The following is a 15,115-nucleotide window of genomic DNA, read 5'->3' on the forward strand; positions in this document are numbered from 1 at the left end:
GCAAAATTATTTGGGGGGGTCAAAATTTTTTTGGGGGGTGGCAAAATTTTTGGGGGGGGTGAAATTATTTGGGGGGAGGACAAAATTATTTTGGGGGGGCAAAAATTTTGGGGGGGTCAGAATTTTTTTGGGGGGGGTCAAAATTTTTGAGGGGGGGCAAAATTATTTTGGGGGGGTCACAATTTTTGGGGGGGGCAAAATTATTTTGGGGGGTCAAAATTTTATTGGAGGGGGGGCAAAATTTTTTTGGGGGGGGTCAAAAATTTTTGGGGGGGGGCAAGGTTTTTTGGGGGGGGGCATGGGGATATGGGGGGGGGGTATGGGGGGGGTATTGGGGGTGGGGGGGGGATTTTGGGGTGGGGGGGGCACCGGGGGGGCACAGGGACGTGGGGGGGGCACAGGGATGGGGGGGGGGACATGGGGATGGGGGGGGTCGAGGAGGAGATTTTTTTGGGGGGGGGCACAGGGATATGGGGGGGATTTGGGGGGAGGTGGGGGAGATTTTTTTGGGGGGGGGGGCACCTGGGGGGGGGCACAGGGATGGGGGGGGGCATTGGGACATGGGGGGGATGAGGGGGCACAGGGGGAGGTGGGGGGGGGTTGGAGGTGATTTTTGGGCATGGGGGGGTCTGGGGGGGGGGGTCTGATCACTGTGCCCCCCCCCCCCAAATTATCTCCCCCCCCCCAGGCACAGCACGCCGCGACGCCCCCCCCCTCCTACCCGTGGGACCCCGGCGGCCGGCGGTGAGATTTAGGGGGGGGGGGGGGTGTGAGAAAAAATAGGGGGGGGATTTGGGTGAAAAAACGGGCGATTTTGGCTAATTTTTTTTTTTGGGGGGGGGGGCCAGAACCTGGTGCCGCTGACCAAGGCCATGGAGTACTCGTCCTCCAGCGAGGAGGGGGACAGCAGCGAGGACGAGGGGGGGGACACCGAGGGTGGCAGGTGGGACACCCCCGGGGGGGGGGCTTGGGGACAGTTTGGGACAGTTTGGGGACAGTTTGGGGACAATTTGGGGACAATTTGGGGCAGTTTGGGGGCGATTTGGGGGTGTTTTGGGGGTGGTTTGGGGCAGTTTGGGGACCTTGGGGACACTTGGGGACACCTTGGGGACACTTTGGGGGGGGTTTGGGGTGACCTTGGGGACCTTGGGACACTTTGGGGACACTTAGGGACAGTTTGGGGACACTTGGGGACAATTTGGGGATGCTTTGGGGACATGGGGACACTTTGGGGACACCCTGGGGACACCTTGGGGACACCTTGGGACAATTTGGGGACATTTGGGGACAGTTTGGGGGGCTTTGGGGGGACCTTGGGGACACCCTGGGGACCTTGGGGACAGTTTGGGGGTGCTTTGGGGATATTTTGGGGGCATTTGGGGACCTTGGGGACACTTGGGGACAGTTTGGGGATGTTTTGGGGGACCTTGGGGATGTTTTGGGGCAGTTTGGGGACCTTGGGGACACCTTGGGGACCTTGGGGACACTTTTGGGACACCTTGGGGACATTTGGGGACACCTTAGGGACAATTTGGGGACACTTGGGGACAATTTGGGGATGTTTTGGGGATGTTTGGGGGCAGTTTGGGGACCTTGGGGACACCCTGGGGACACTTTGGGGACACTTGGGGACAATTTGGGGACACTTGGGGACAACTTGGGGGTGCTTTGGGGACACTTGGGGACCTTGGGGACACTTTGGGGGGGCTTTGGGGGGATTTTGGGGATATTTTGGGGCAGTTTGGGGACCTTGGGGACACCCTGGGGACCTTGGGGACACTTGGGGACACTTGGGGACAATTTGGGACACTTGGGGACACTTGGGGACAATCTGGGGACCTTGGGGACACCCTGGGGACAATTTGGGGACACTTGGGGACAATTTGGGGGTGCTTTGGGATATTTTGGGGCATTTGGGGACCTTGGGGACACCCTGGGGACACTTTGGGACACTTGGGGACAATTTGGGGACACTTGGGGACACTTGGGGACAACTTGGGGGTGCTTTGGGGGCAGTTTGGGGACCTTGGGGACAGTCTGGGGGGGCTTTGGGGGATTTTGGGGATACTTTGGGGACACTTTGGGGACCTTGGGGACACTTGGGGACACTTGGGGACACTTGGGGACAACTTGGGGACACTTGGGGACAATTTGGGGACACTTGGAGACAATTTGGGGACACCTTGGGGACAATTTGGGGACACTTGGGGACAATTTGGGGATGTTTTGGGGATGTTTGGGGGCAGTTTGGGGACCTTGGGGACACCCTGGGGCCATGGGGACACTTGGGGACACCTTGGGGACACCTCGGTGACCCCCCCCCCTTTTTTTTTGTCCCCCCCCCAGACCCAACGACGGCGCCACCGCCCCCGTGGGCACCCTGCTGCTGCGCCACGACCCCCCCACGGGGGGGGGGGGCCCCCCGCCCCCCCCAGAGGTACGGTGACACCGGGGGGGGGGACATGGGGACACAGGGGGACGTCACCCCCCCCCCCAATGTCCCTTTTGTGTCCCCCCCCCCCAAAAATAAAGGACGCCCCCCCCCCCGGTGCCACCAACCTCCCCGACCTCCTGCAGCCCGGCCGCGACCCCCCCGGGGACCCCCCCAGCGACGTGAGTTGGGGACAAATTGGGGGATTTTGGGTTTCTGGGGACACCGGGGGGGGGTTGGGGACACCGTGGGGGTGTCCCCAAATTTTTTTTGGGGGGGGGGTCCCGGTGACATCGGGTGTCCCCCCCCCCCCCCCCAGTACCAGGCGAGGGGGCTGGTGAAGGCGCCCCCCCCCCCGCGGCGTCTTCGTGGACCTGGGCGGCCCCAGCGCTGGTGAGAGGCACCCTTGGGTGCTCCCCCCCCCCCCCCCACCCACCCACCCCGTGTCACCTTGGGTGGCCCATGGCCCTTGGGTGCCCCCCCCGTGTCCCCTTTGGGTGCCACCCTTGGGTGTCCCCATCCCTGTTGGGTGTCACCCTTGGGTGGCCCTGTCCCCTTTGGGTGGCACCCTTGGGTGCCCCGTCTCCCTTGGGTGCCCCCCCCTTGTCCCCTTTGGGTGGCCCTGTCCCCTTTGGGTCCCCCCCCCTTGGGTGTCCTCATCCCCTCTGGGTGCCCCCCTTGGGTGTCCCTGTCCCCTTAGGGTGTCCCATGGGTGCCCCCCCTTGGTGCCCCGTCTCCCTTGGGTGCCCCCCCCGTGTCCCCTTTGGGTGTCACCCTTGGGTGGCCCATGAGTGTCACCCTTGGGTGTCCCCCTAGGGTGTCCCTGTCCCGTTTGGGTGTCCCCCGTGTCCCTTTGGGTGGCCCTTGGGTGGCCCCTGCCCTTATGGGTGGCCTTGTCTCCTTTGGGTGTCACCCTTGGGTGTCCCCCTAGGGTGTCTCATGTCCCTTGGGTGTCACCCTTGGGTGTCCCCCTAGGGTGTCTCATGTCCCTTGGGTGTCACCCTTGGGTGTCCCTGTACCCTTTGGGTCCCCCCCCTTGGGTGTCCTCATCCCCTCTGGGTGCCCCCCTTGGGTGTCCCTGTCCCCTTAGGGTGTCCCATGGGTGCCCCCCTTGGGTGTCCCACCTCCTTTGGGTGTCCCATGTCCCTTGGGTGTCCCCTCGGGTGTCCTTGTCCCCTTTGGGTGTCCCATGGGTGCCCCCCCCTTGGGTGTCCCATCCCCCTTTGGGTGTCCCCCTTGGGTGTCCCATGTCCCTTGGGTGTCCCCTTGGGTGTCCTTGTCCCCTTTGGGTGTCCCATGGGTGCCCCCCCCCTTGGGTGCCCCCCCTTGGGTGTCCCATGTCCCTTGGGTGTCCCATGGGTGCCCCCCCCCTTGGGTGTCCCACCCCCCTTTGGGTGCCCCCCTCTCCCTTGGGTGCCCCCCTTGGGTGTCCCCATCCCATTTGGGTGTCCCCTTTGGGTGTCACCCTTGGGTGTCCCATGTCCCTTGGGTGTCCCATGGGTGCCCCCCCCCTTGGGTGTCCCCATCCCCTTTGGGTGCCCCCCTTGGGTGTCCCATGGGTGCCCCCCCTTGGCTGCCCCCCCCCTTGGGTGCCCCCCTCCCCTTTGGCCACCCCCCTGGGTTCCAGGTGCCCCCCCCCTCGGGTGTCCCATGGGTGCCCCCCCCTCGGGTATCCCATGGGTGCCCCCCCTTGGGTGTCCCTGTCCCCATTGGGTGCCCCCCCCCTTGGGTGTCCCATCTCCCCTTTGGCTGCCCCCCTTGGGTGTCCCTTGGGTGCCCCCCCCCTCGGGTGTCCCATGGGTGCCCCCCCTTGGGTGCCCCCATCCCCTTTGGGTGCCCCCCTTGGGTGTCCCATGGGTGCCCCCCCCTTGGCTGCCCCCCCCTTGGCTGCCCCCCTCCCCTTTGGCTGCCCCCCTCGGGTGTCCCATGGGTGCCCCCCCCCCCTCAACTAACCCCCCCCCACCCTTGGGTGCCCCCCTCCCCCCCCGCAGACGCAGCCCGTCGCCGCGGGGGGGGGGGGGGGCAGCCCCCCCGCCAGGGGGCCGTGGTCAACGTCAACCCCCCCTCGGCGCGGGGGGGGGGGCGCCGGGGGGGGGGGGGGGGGGCACCCATGGGACCCCCAGCGACGCCCCCGAAATTCGCAAGTACAAAAAACGCTTCAGCTCCGAGATCCTCTGCGCCGCCCTGTGGGGTGAGTGGGACCCCCCCCCCAAAAAATGTCCCCAAAATGTCCCCAAATGTCCCCAAAATGTCCCCAGATGTCACCCAATATCCCCCAATATCTCCAAATGTCACCAAAATGTCCCCAAATGTCCCCAAATGTCCTCAAATGTCCTCAAATGTCCCCAAAATATCCCCAAATGACCCCAAAATGTCCACAAAATGTCCTCAAATGTCCCCAAAATGTCCCCAAATGACCCCAAAATGTCCCCAAATGTCACCCAATATCCCCCAATATCTCCAAATGTCTCCCAATGTCCCCAAACGTCCTTAAAATGTCCCCAAACATCTCCAAAATATCCCCAAATGACCCCAAAATGTCCCCAAATGTCCCCAAAATGTCCCCAAAATGTCCCCAAATGTCCCCAGATGTCCCCAAATGTCCCCAAATGTCCCCAAAATGTCCCCCCGTATCCCCCAATATCTCCAAATGTCCCCAAATGTCCCCAAACGTCCTTAAAATGTCCCCAAACATCTTCAAAATATCCCCAAATGTCTCAAAAATATCCCCAAATGACCCCAAAATGTCCACAAAATGTCCTCAAATGTCCCCAAAATGTCCCCAAATGACCCCAGATGTCCCTAAATGTCCCCAAATGTCCCCAGATGTCACCCAATATCCCCCAATATCTCCAAATGTCTCCCAATGTCCCCAAATGTCACCAAATGTCACCAAAATGTCACCAAAATGTCCCCAAACATCCTTAAAATATCCCCAAACATCTATAAAATGTCCCCAAATGTCCCCAAAATGACCCCAAAATGTCCCCAGATGTCCCCAAATGTCACCAAAATGTCACCAAAATGTCCCCAAACATCCTTAAAATGTTCCCAAACGTCTCCAAAATGTCCCCAAAATGTCACCCAATGTCCCCAAAATGTCCCCAAAATGTCACCAAAATGTCCCCAAATGACCCCAGGTGTCCCCAAATGACCCCAGGTGTCACCAAATGTCCCCAAATGTCACCAAATGTCACCAAATGTCACCAAAATGTCACCAAAATGTCCCCAAACATCCTTAAAATGTTCCCAAAATGTCACCAAAATGTCCCCAAATGTCACCAAATGTCCCCAAATGTCCCCAAATGACCCCAAATGTCCCCAAATGTCCCCAAAATGTCCCCAAACATCCCCAAAATGTCCCCAAAATGTCCCCAAATGCCCCCAAATGTCACCAAAATGTCACCAAAATGTCCCCAAACATCCTTAAAATGTTCCCAAACGTCTCCAAAATGTCCCCAAAATGTCCCCAAATGTCCTCAAATGTCACCAAAATGTCCCCAAATGTCCCTAAATGTCCCCAAATGTCCTCAAATGTCCCCAAATGTCCCCAAATGTCCCCAAATGTCACCCAAATATCTCCAAATGTCCCCAAATGTCTCCCCCCAAATGTCCCCAAAACGTCCCCCAAACGTCCCCAAAACGTCCCCCAAACATCCCCAAACACCTCCTGGTGTCCCAAATCTCCCCAAACATCCCCCAAACGTCCCCAAAACGTCCCCAAAATGTCCCCAAATGTCCCCAAATGTCCTCAAATGTCACCAAAATGTCCCCAAATGTCCCCAAATGTCCCCAAACGTCTCCAAAATGTTCCCAGATGTCCCCAAATGTCCCCTCCTTGTCATCAAATGTCCCCCAAAGGATCCCCCAATGTCCCCAGATGTCCCCAAATGTCCCCCCATGTCCCTAAATGTCCCCAAATGCCCCCAAACGTCCTCAAACATCCCCAGTATCCCCACCATGTCCCCAAATGTCCCCAGATGTCCCCAAAATGTCCCCAAAATGTCCCCAAATGTCCCCAAATGTCCCCCCATGTCCCTAAATGCCCCCAAACATCCCCCAAAACGTCCCCCAAAACGTCCCCCAAACATCCCGCAACATCCCCCAAACATCCCCAAACGTCCCCAAACGTCCCCAAAACGTCCCCCAAACATCCCCAAACACCTCCTGGTGTCCCAAACATCCCCAAACGTCCCCAAATCTCCCCAAAACGTCCCCAAAATGTCCCCAAATGTCCCCAAATGTCCTCAAATGTCACCAAAATGTCCCCAAATGTCCCCAAATGTCCCCAAACGTCTCCAAAATGTTCCCAGATGTCCCCAAATGTCCCCTCCTTGTCATCAAATGTCCCCCAAAGGATCCCCCAATGTCCCCAGATGTCCCCAAATGTCCCCCCATGTCCCTAAATGTCCCCAAATGTCCCCAAACATCCCCCAAATGCCCCCAAACGTCCCCCAAACGTCCTCAAACATCCCCAGTATCCCCACCATGTCCCCAAATGTCCCCAGATGTCCCCAAAATGTCCCCAAAATGTCCCCAAATGTCCCCAAATGTCCCCAAATGTCCCCCCATGTCCCTAAATGCCCCCAAACATCCCCCAAAACGTCCCCCAAACATCCCGCAACATCCCCCAAACATCCCCAAACGTCCCCAAACGTCCCCAAAACATCCCCCAAACATCCCCAAACACCTCCTGGTGTCCCAAATCTCCCCAAACATCCCCAAAACGTCCCCAGAATGTCCCCAAAATGTCCCCAAATGTCCCCAAATGTCACCAAAATGTCACCAAAATGTCCCCAAACATCCTTAAAATGTTCCCAAACGTCTCCAAAATGTCCCCAAAATGTCACCCAATGTCCCCAAAATGTCCCCAAATGTCCTCAAATGTCACCAAAATGTCCCCAAATGTCCCTAAATGTCCCCAAATGTCCCCAAATGTCACCAAAATGTCCCCAAATGTCCCTAAATGTCCCCAAATGTCCCCAAATGTCACCAAATGTCCCCAAATGTCCCGAAATGTCACCCAAATATCTCCAAATGTCCCCAAATGTCTCCCCCCAAATATACCCAAACGTCTCCAAATGTCCCCAGATGTCCCCAAAATGTCCTCAAATGTCCCCCAAATGTTCCCCCCATGTCCCCATATGTCCCCAAATGTCCCCAAAACATCCCCCAAACGTCCCCCCCATGTCCCCATATGTCCCCAAATGTCCCCAAAACATCCCCCAAACGTCCCCAAACGGTCCCCCAAACGTCCCCAAAACGTCCCCCAAACATCCCCAAACACCTCCTGGTGTCCCAAATCTCCCCAAACATCCCCCAAACGTCCCCAAAACGTCCCCAAAATGTCCCCAAATGTCCCCAAATGTCCTCAAATGTCACCAAAATGTCCCCAAATGTCCCCAAACGTCTCCAAAATGTTCCCAGATGTCCCCAAATGTCCCCTCCTTGTCATCAAATGTCCCCCAAAGGATCCCCCAATGTCCCCAGATGTCCCCAAATGTCCCCCCATGTCCCTAAATGTCCCCAAATGTCCCCAAACATCCCCCAAATGCCCCCAAACGTCCTCAAACATCCCCAGTATCCTCACCATGTCCCCAAATGTCCCCAAACATCCCCAAACTTCCCCCCCCATGTCCCCAAATATCCCCAAACATCCCCAAAATGTCTCCAAACGTCCCCCAAAGTCCCCCAAACATCCTCAAACATCCCCAGTATCCCCCCCCCATGTCCCCAACTGTCCCCAAACATCTCCTGGGGTCCCAAATGTCCCCAAAACGTCCCCAAAATGTGTCCCCGTCCCCCCCCCAAGGCGTCAACCTCCTGGTGGGGACGGAGACGGGGCTGCTCCTCCTGGACCGCTCGGGGCAGGGCAAGGTGTACGGGCTGATCGCGCGGCGCCGCTTCCAGCAGATGGACGTCCTGGAGGGGCTCAACCTCCTCACCACCATCTCGGGTAAGCCCCCGAAACCCCCCCCCTAAAACCCTACGACCCCCTCCAGACCTAAAAACGCCGTTTTTTGGGTCTTTTTGGGGTGCAGGGAAGAGGAACAAGCTGCGGGTTTATTACCTCTCCTGGCTGCGCAACAAAATCCTGCGCAACGACCCCGAGGTGGAGAAGAAGCAAGGCTGGACCACGGTGGGCGAGATGGAAGGCTGCGTCCACTACCGAGTCGGTGAGAAAAGACCCCAAAAAAAAACCCCCAGACTCTCCAATTTTGGCTTATTATTCTTTATTTCCCCCCAAAAAAAAAGTGAAATACGAGCGCATCAAATTCCTGGTCATCGCCCTGCGCTCCTCCGTCGAGGTCTACGCGTGGGCGCCCAAACCCTACCACAAGTTCATGGCCTTCAAGGTAATTTTTTGGGGGAAAAAAAAACACTTTTAGGGGGTCGTTCCCAACCTGTCGGACCCCCCCTTTTTATTTTTGGCCCCCCCCAGTCTTTCGGGGACCTCCCCCACCGCCCGCTGCTGGTGGAGCTGACGGTGGAGGAAGGGCAACGCTTGAAGGTCATCTACGGCTCCGGCGCCGGCTTCCACGCCATCGACGTCGACTCGGGCAACACCTACGACGTCTACGTCCCCGTCCACGTGAGGGGGGGGACCCCAAAATTAATCGGGGGGGGGCACCACAACCCACGGGGGGGGGCCAAAAAACCCCCCTTTGGGTCCCCCCCTCCAGCGCCCGCGGGTGCCAAGTTGGCGCGCCGTCGGCGTCTCGGCGCCGTCCCCGATTCTTGGCGCCCCCCCCCTTTTAATTTTTTTAATTTTTTTAATTTTTTTTTTGATTTTTTTGTGCCCCCCCCGGACAGATCCAGAGCCAGGTGACCCCCCACGCCATCATCTTCCTCCCCGAGACGGGGGGGCTGGAGATGCTGCTGTGCTACGAGGACGAGGGGGTCTACGTCAACACCTACGGGCGCATCACCAAGGACGTGGTGCTGCAGTGGGGCGAGCCCCCCACCTCCGTGGGTCCGTGTTCTTCGTGGGGGGGTTTTTTGGGACCCCCCCAGCCTGCTAATTATTTTTTCCCCCCCCCCAGCCTATATCTGCTCCAACCAGATCATGGGGTGGGGGGAGAAGGCCATCGAGATCCGCTCGGTGGAGACCGGGCACTTGGACGGGGTCTTCATGCACAAGCGGGCGCAGCGCCTCAAGTTCCTCTGCGAGCGCAACGACAAGGTGGGGGGGCACTTTTTTTGGGTGGGGGGGCACTTTTTTATTTTGGGGGGGCACCTATGGGGGCGGGGGGCACCCCTCTTGGGGGTGGAGGGGGAGGGTGACCCTTGAGCCCCCTCCCGGTGGTCCCCTGCCCGTGAGTCTTGGCTCTGTCTGTGAGCCCCCGGTGCTCCCTCGTGAGCTCTGACCCCCCCCCTCGTGACCCCTGACCCCCCCCCATGACCCTGAAACCCCCCCCATGACCCTTGACCCCTCTTGTGACCCCCTGACCCTCCCTCATGACCTCTGACCCCCCCCTTGTGAGCCATGACCCTGGCTCGTGACCTTGACCCCCCCATGACCCCTGGCTCCTCCTGTGACCCCTCATGACCCCTGACCCCCCCTTATGACTCCTGACCCCCCCGTGACCCTGAAACCCCCCCCCATGACCCTTGACCCCTCTTGTGACCCCCTGATCCTCCCTCGTGACCTCTGACCCCCCCTTGTGAGTCCAGACCCTGATTCATGACCCCTGACCCCCCCATTGCCCCTCCTGTGACCCCTGACCCCCCCTTGTGAGCCCTGACCCCCCCATGACCCTTGACCTCTCCTGTGACCCCTCTTGTGACCCCTGACCCCGACTCATGACCCCTGACCCCTTCTTGTGTCTCCCCTTGTGACCTCTGACCCTGCCCCCCCCTTGTGACCCCCTCCCCATAACCCCTGACCCCCCATGACCCCTCCCCATGACCCTCCCTTGTGACCCCTGACCCTTAACCCTGACTCATGACCCCTGCGCCCCCCCTCATGACCCCTGCCCCCTCCCCGTGACCCCTCATGACCCCTGACCCCTCCCCATGACCCCTCGTGACCCCTGACCCCTCCCCATGACCCCTGACCCCCCCATGACCCCTCCCCATGACCCTCCCTTGTGACCCCTGACCCTTGACCCCTGCGCCCCCCCCTCATGACCCCTGACCCCTCGTGACCCCTGACCCCCTCCCCGTGACCTTTAACCCCCCCGGTGACCCCGTGACCCCCCCCCCCCAGGTGTTCTTCGCCTCGGTGCGGGCGGGGGGCAGCAGCCAGGTTTATTTCATGACCCTCAACCGCAACGGCGCCATCAGCTGGTGACGTCACCCCCGGCCCGGCCAATCAGCGCCCGCCGCCGCCGAGCTGGCCCCGCCCCCTCCCCACCTCGGGGGCGGGGCTTCTGCGGTTTCCAAGGCGACAGCACGTGATTGACAGGCACGAGCCCCGCCCCCTAAAGCTCCCCCCCACACACCTGCTATGGGGCTGTGCCCCTGCCCCCCAAATGCTGTGGGTCGCCCCCCTGCTATGGGGCAGACCCCCCCCCGCTATGGGGCAGCCCCACACACTGTGGGTCACCCCCCCGCTATGGGGCAGCCCCCCTGCTATGGGGCAGACCCCCCCCCCCCGCCATAGGGTGCCCCCCATACTATGGGGCAGACCCTGACGCTATGGGGCAGCCCCCCCGCTATGGGGCAGACCCCCCCCCGCTATGGGGAGACCCCCGCACTATGGGGCAGACCCTGATGCTATGGGGCTGACCCCCAAGCTGTGGGTTTTGCACCCCCCTGCTATGGGGCAGAGCACCCCCCGCCATAGGGTGCCCCCCCGCTATGGGGCAGACCCTGACGCTATGGGGCAGCCCCCCCCCCCCCCATGCCATAGGGCAAACCTGGACGCTATAGGGCAGCCCCCCAAGCTGTGGGCCGCCCCCCGCCCTATGGGGCAGACCCCCTGCTATAGGTCTCACCCCCCCACGCTATGGGGCAGACCCCTATGCTGTGGTTAGCCCTCCCATGGGGCAGCCCCCAATGCTATGGGGCAGCCCCTGATGCTATGGGGCAGCCCCCCAAGCCGTGGGTCTTGCACCCCCCCCGCTATGGGGCAGCCCCCCAAGCTGGGGGTCTTGCACCCCCCATGCTATGGGGCAGCCCACCAAGCTGTGGATCGCCCCCCACGCTATGGGGCAGCCCCCCCCACCCCGCTGTGGGTCTCACCCCACACGCTATGGGGCAGCCCCCCCCCGCCATAGGGTGCCCCCCATACTATGGGGCAGACCCTGACGCTATGGGGCAGCCCCCCAAGCTGGGGGTCACCCCCCACGCTATGGGGCAGCCCCCCCCACCCCGCTGTGGGTCTCACCCCACACGCTATGGGGCAGCCCCCCCCTGCCATAGGGTGCCCCCCATGCTATGGGGCAGACTCTTGATGCTATGGGGCAGCCCCCCCACGCTATGGGGCAGCCCCCCCGCGCTATGGGGCAGCCGCCCCCCCCCCCCCCCCACTTTTCGCCGCCGTCACCGCGCTCGGGGCCGTCTCTATTTTGCTTTAATTATTTTATAACGAGGAGGAGTCGTTAACGAAGCACTTTACGCCCCCCCCCGACCCCCCCGAAGACCCCCCCCCAAGAGGAGGAGGGGGGGGAGGGGGGGGAAAGGAGGATTGGGGGGGCCCCCCCCTGCCCCCCCCCCCAGCGCCGTGGCCTTGATTCGCTGTCAATAAAGCACCGAACCCCAAAGCGCCCCCCCCGCGGGGATTTTTTTGGGTGGGGGGGGCACTTTTTGGGGTTGGGGGGGCGCTTTTTGGGGTATTTTTTTATGGGGGGGGGATTTTAGGGGTGGGGGCTCACCTGATTTAAAGGACTCAGCGTGCGGAGGGACTGGGGGGGGGGGGCACACAGGGGTCACCCCGTGCCCCCCCCCTTATAAAAATTAACCCCTCACGGTGAGGGAGGGGGGGGGGGGGGGAAAAAAACACACTTACAGCCGTGCCCCCCCCCATTCCAAAAAAAAAAAAAAAAAACCCCAAAAAATTCCTTTTTCCGCTGATTTCCACGCTTGACGACGCTCCGGGGGGGGGCGCGGCCCCCCGTATCATCGAGGGGGGGCACCCTAAAGCTGGGCGGGTGGGGTTTTTTTTTGGGGGGGGGGGGGGGTCAGGCGCTGAGGAAGAAGCGCTTGTAGTATTTGTTCATCTGCTCGAGGAAGATGAAGGTGAGCACGGTGTGGGGGCCCAGGCGGGCGTAGTAGGGGGTGAAACCCTTCCAGAGGCTGAAGAAACCCTCGTAGCGCACCACCCGCACCAAAACATCCTAAAAAATTAGGGGGGGGGGCGTAAATTAAACGAGGGGGGGGCACAAAATCAAAAGGGGGGGGCGCCACTCACCAGCCCGTTGCGGTATTCCGGCTTCCCGTCGATCGTCCGCATGTTCTGGATGCTGTTAGGGGGGGGAAATGGCATCAGAAAGATTTTTTTGGCCCCCCCCCTAATTATTTGAGCCCCCCCTGTATTAATTAACCCCCCCCCGTGTTATTTGGGGCCCCCCCCCGGTGAAAAACCCACCGGGTTTTGACGATGTCGACGGGCATGGAGGCGGCGGTGGTGACCAGCCCGCTGATCATGCTGGCGCAGAAGTGGCAGAGGATGTCGTCCCGGAAATACCCTGGCAAAATTGGGGGAAAAAAGGGTCAAATTGGGGTTTTTTTATTTCGGGGGGGGGCTGCCCTAAATGTAGGGCCCCCCCCCATGAAAAGCTGGCACTCACCGGAGTCGAGCAGGAACTGCTTGGACTGCGAGTAGGAGGCGAGCTGCGCCGCGTTCACCACCACCGCCCGCGCCATGGTGGGGATGCAGCCCTGGGGGGGGGCAAAAAAAAGTGAGGGGGGGGCAAAAGGGGTGTGTGGGGGGGTAGTTGAGACCCCCCCGGGGGGTTTTTAAGGGGTCCCCCCCCCGGGAAACGTACCCTCCAGAGGGTGAGGACGCCCTCCTCCCGCGCCATCCGCAGCAGGGCGTCGAAGACGTTGCGGTAGCCGCGGCGCTCGGCCGGGGGCAGCCTTGGAAAGGGGGGGGTAAAATAAATTGGGGGTGTAATAAACGTGATATTTGACCCCCCCCCCCAAAAAGAAAAATAAGCCAGGGGTGGAATAAATGGGATAAAACACCCCCCAGAATAAAATAAGCCACGGTCGTCCGCAATAAGGCACTGAGGATGTTGTGATAGGCTTGGGGGGGGGGTAAAATAAATTAAGGGGGGGGATAAATGAGATATTTCACACCCCCCCCCTCAAGGAAAATAATCTAGGGGTGGAATAAATGGGATAAAACACCCCCCCCAGGAGGAAAATAAACCGTGGCCACGCACAATAAGTCATGGAAAGTGTTGAGGTACCGGAGTTGCTTGGCCTTGGGGGGGGTTAAATAACCCGGGGGTGCAATAAATGTGATATATCGCCCCCCCAAGAGGAAAATAACCCCCGGGGGTGAAATAAATGTGATAATCAACCCCCCCAGAAGGAAAATAAACCATAGCCATCCTCACTAAGTCATAGAAGACGTCACGATACCTGCATCACTCAGCCTTGGGGGGGGAATAAATAACCCAGGGGTGCAATAACTGCGATATATCAGCCCCCCAAGAGGAAAATGACCCCGGGGGTGAAATAAATGTGATATTTTAGCCCCCCAGAAGGAAAATAAATTGTGGTCATCCAAAAAAAGGTGTTGAAGATGTTGTGATACCTGCATCGCTCAGCCTTGGGGGGGGGAATAAATAACCCAGGGGTGCAATAACTGCGATATATCAGCCCCCCAAGAGGAAAATAACCCTGGGGGTGAAATAAAAGTGATAATCAACCCCCCCAGAAGGAAAATAAACCACAGCTATCTACATTAAGGTGTCAGAGAGGCCGTGATACCTGTGTCACTCAGCCCTGGGGGGGGGAATAAATAACCCGGGGTGCAATAAACGCGATATATCACCCCCCCAAGGAGAAAATAACCCCGGGGGTGAAATAAATGTGATAATCAACCCCCCCAGAAGGAAAATAAACCATGGCCATCCACATGGAGGTGTTGGAGACGTCACAATACCTGTGTCACTCAGTCCTGGGGGGGGGAATAAATAACCCAGGGGTGCAATAAACGCGATATATCACCCCCCCAAGGGGAAAATGACCCCGGGGGTGAAATAAATGTGATAATCAACCCCCCCAGAAGGAAAATAAACCACAGCCATCCTCACTAAGTCATAGAAGACGTCACGATACCTGCATCACTCAGCCTTGGGGGGGGAATAAATAACCCAGGGGTGCAATAACTGCAATATATCACCCCCCCAAGAGGAAAATGACCCCGGGGGTGAAATAAATGTGATATTTTAGCCCCCCAGAAGGAAAATAAATTGTGGTCATCCAAAAAAAGGTGTTGAAGATGTTGTGATACCTGCATCGCTCAGCCTTGGGGGGGGGAATAAATAACCCAGGGGTGCAATAAATGTGATATATCACCCCCCCAAAGGAAAAATACCCCCGGGGGTGAAATAAAAGTGATAATCAACCCCCCCAGAAGGAAAATAAACCACAGCTATCTACATTGAGGTGTCAGAGAGGCCGTGATACCTGTGTCACTCAGCCCTGGGGGGGGGAATAAATAACCTGGGGGTGCAATAAATGCGATATATCACCCCCCCAAGGAGAAAATAACCCCGGGGGTGAAAT

The 15,115-nt window shown here is 59.3% G+C and overlaps 2 protein-coding genes across 2 annotated transcripts in view; one reads left to right on the top strand and one right to left on the bottom strand.

Annotated features, from left to right (window-relative positions):
- LOC311429361 (misshapen-like kinase 1) overlaps positions 1-10,859 on the top strand; it is a 29,515-nt gene extending 18,656 nt beyond the window's left edge. The window contains exons 21-34 of the mRNA XM_084540451.1: positions 689-744; positions 849-943; positions 2,347-2,437; positions 2,533-2,613; positions 2,751-2,824; positions 3,132-3,143; positions 4,423-4,622; positions 8,244-8,387; positions 8,473-8,607; positions 8,687-8,787; positions 8,874-9,023; positions 9,245-9,404; positions 9,475-9,614; positions 10,641-10,859. Of these exons, the coding sequence (XP_084396577.1) occupies positions 689-744; positions 849-943; positions 2,347-2,437; positions 2,533-2,613; positions 2,751-2,824; positions 3,132-3,143; positions 4,423-4,622; positions 8,244-8,387; positions 8,473-8,607; positions 8,687-8,787; positions 8,874-9,023; positions 9,245-9,404; positions 9,475-9,614; positions 10,641-10,724 (1,523 nt within the window). The 3' untranslated portion in view covers positions 10,725-10,859. The remainder of the gene's footprint in view (positions 1-688; positions 745-848; positions 944-2,346; positions 2,438-2,532; positions 2,614-2,750; positions 2,825-3,131; positions 3,144-4,422; positions 4,623-8,243; positions 8,388-8,472; positions 8,608-8,686; positions 8,788-8,873; positions 9,024-9,244; positions 9,405-9,474; positions 9,615-10,640) is intronic.
- A 1,072-nt stretch (positions 10,860-11,931) lies between these two features.
- SLC25A11 (solute carrier family 25 member 11) lies at positions 11,932-13,518 on the bottom strand. Its single transcript, XM_084540450.1, has 5 exons — positions 13,363-13,518; positions 13,165-13,255; positions 12,963-13,062; positions 12,786-12,837; positions 11,932-12,711 (listed from the first exon to the last, which is right to left on the bottom strand). Exons 1-5 carry the CDS (start codon positions 13,396-13,398, stop codon positions 12,556-12,558), a joined length of 435 nt encoding a protein of 144 aa, XP_084396576.1. The 5' UTR covers positions 13,399-13,518; the 3' UTR covers positions 11,932-12,555.
- Positions 13,519-15,115: the final 1,597 nt, after the last annotated feature.

This window comes from Aythya ferina (genome assembly GCF_964211825.1).
Source record: "Aythya ferina genome assembly, contig: HAP1_SCAFFOLD_773, whole genome shotgun sequence".
NCBI lineage: Eukaryota > Metazoa > Chordata > Aves > Anseriformes > Anatidae > Aythya > Aythya ferina.

Coding starts and splice junctions, on each gene's coding strand:
- SLC25A11 (XM_084540450.1), bottom strand. CDS start 13,398: ATGGCGCGGGAGGAGGGCGTCCTCACCCTCTGGAGG. Junction 13,256..13,362: donor GCGTCCTCACCCTCTGGAGG/GTACGTTTCCCG, acceptor GCCCCCCCCCAG/GGCTGCATCCCCACCATGGC. Junction 12,838..12,962: donor GTCGACATCGTCAAAACCCG/GTGGGTTTTTCA, acceptor CCCCCCTAACAG/CATCCAGAACATGCGGACGA.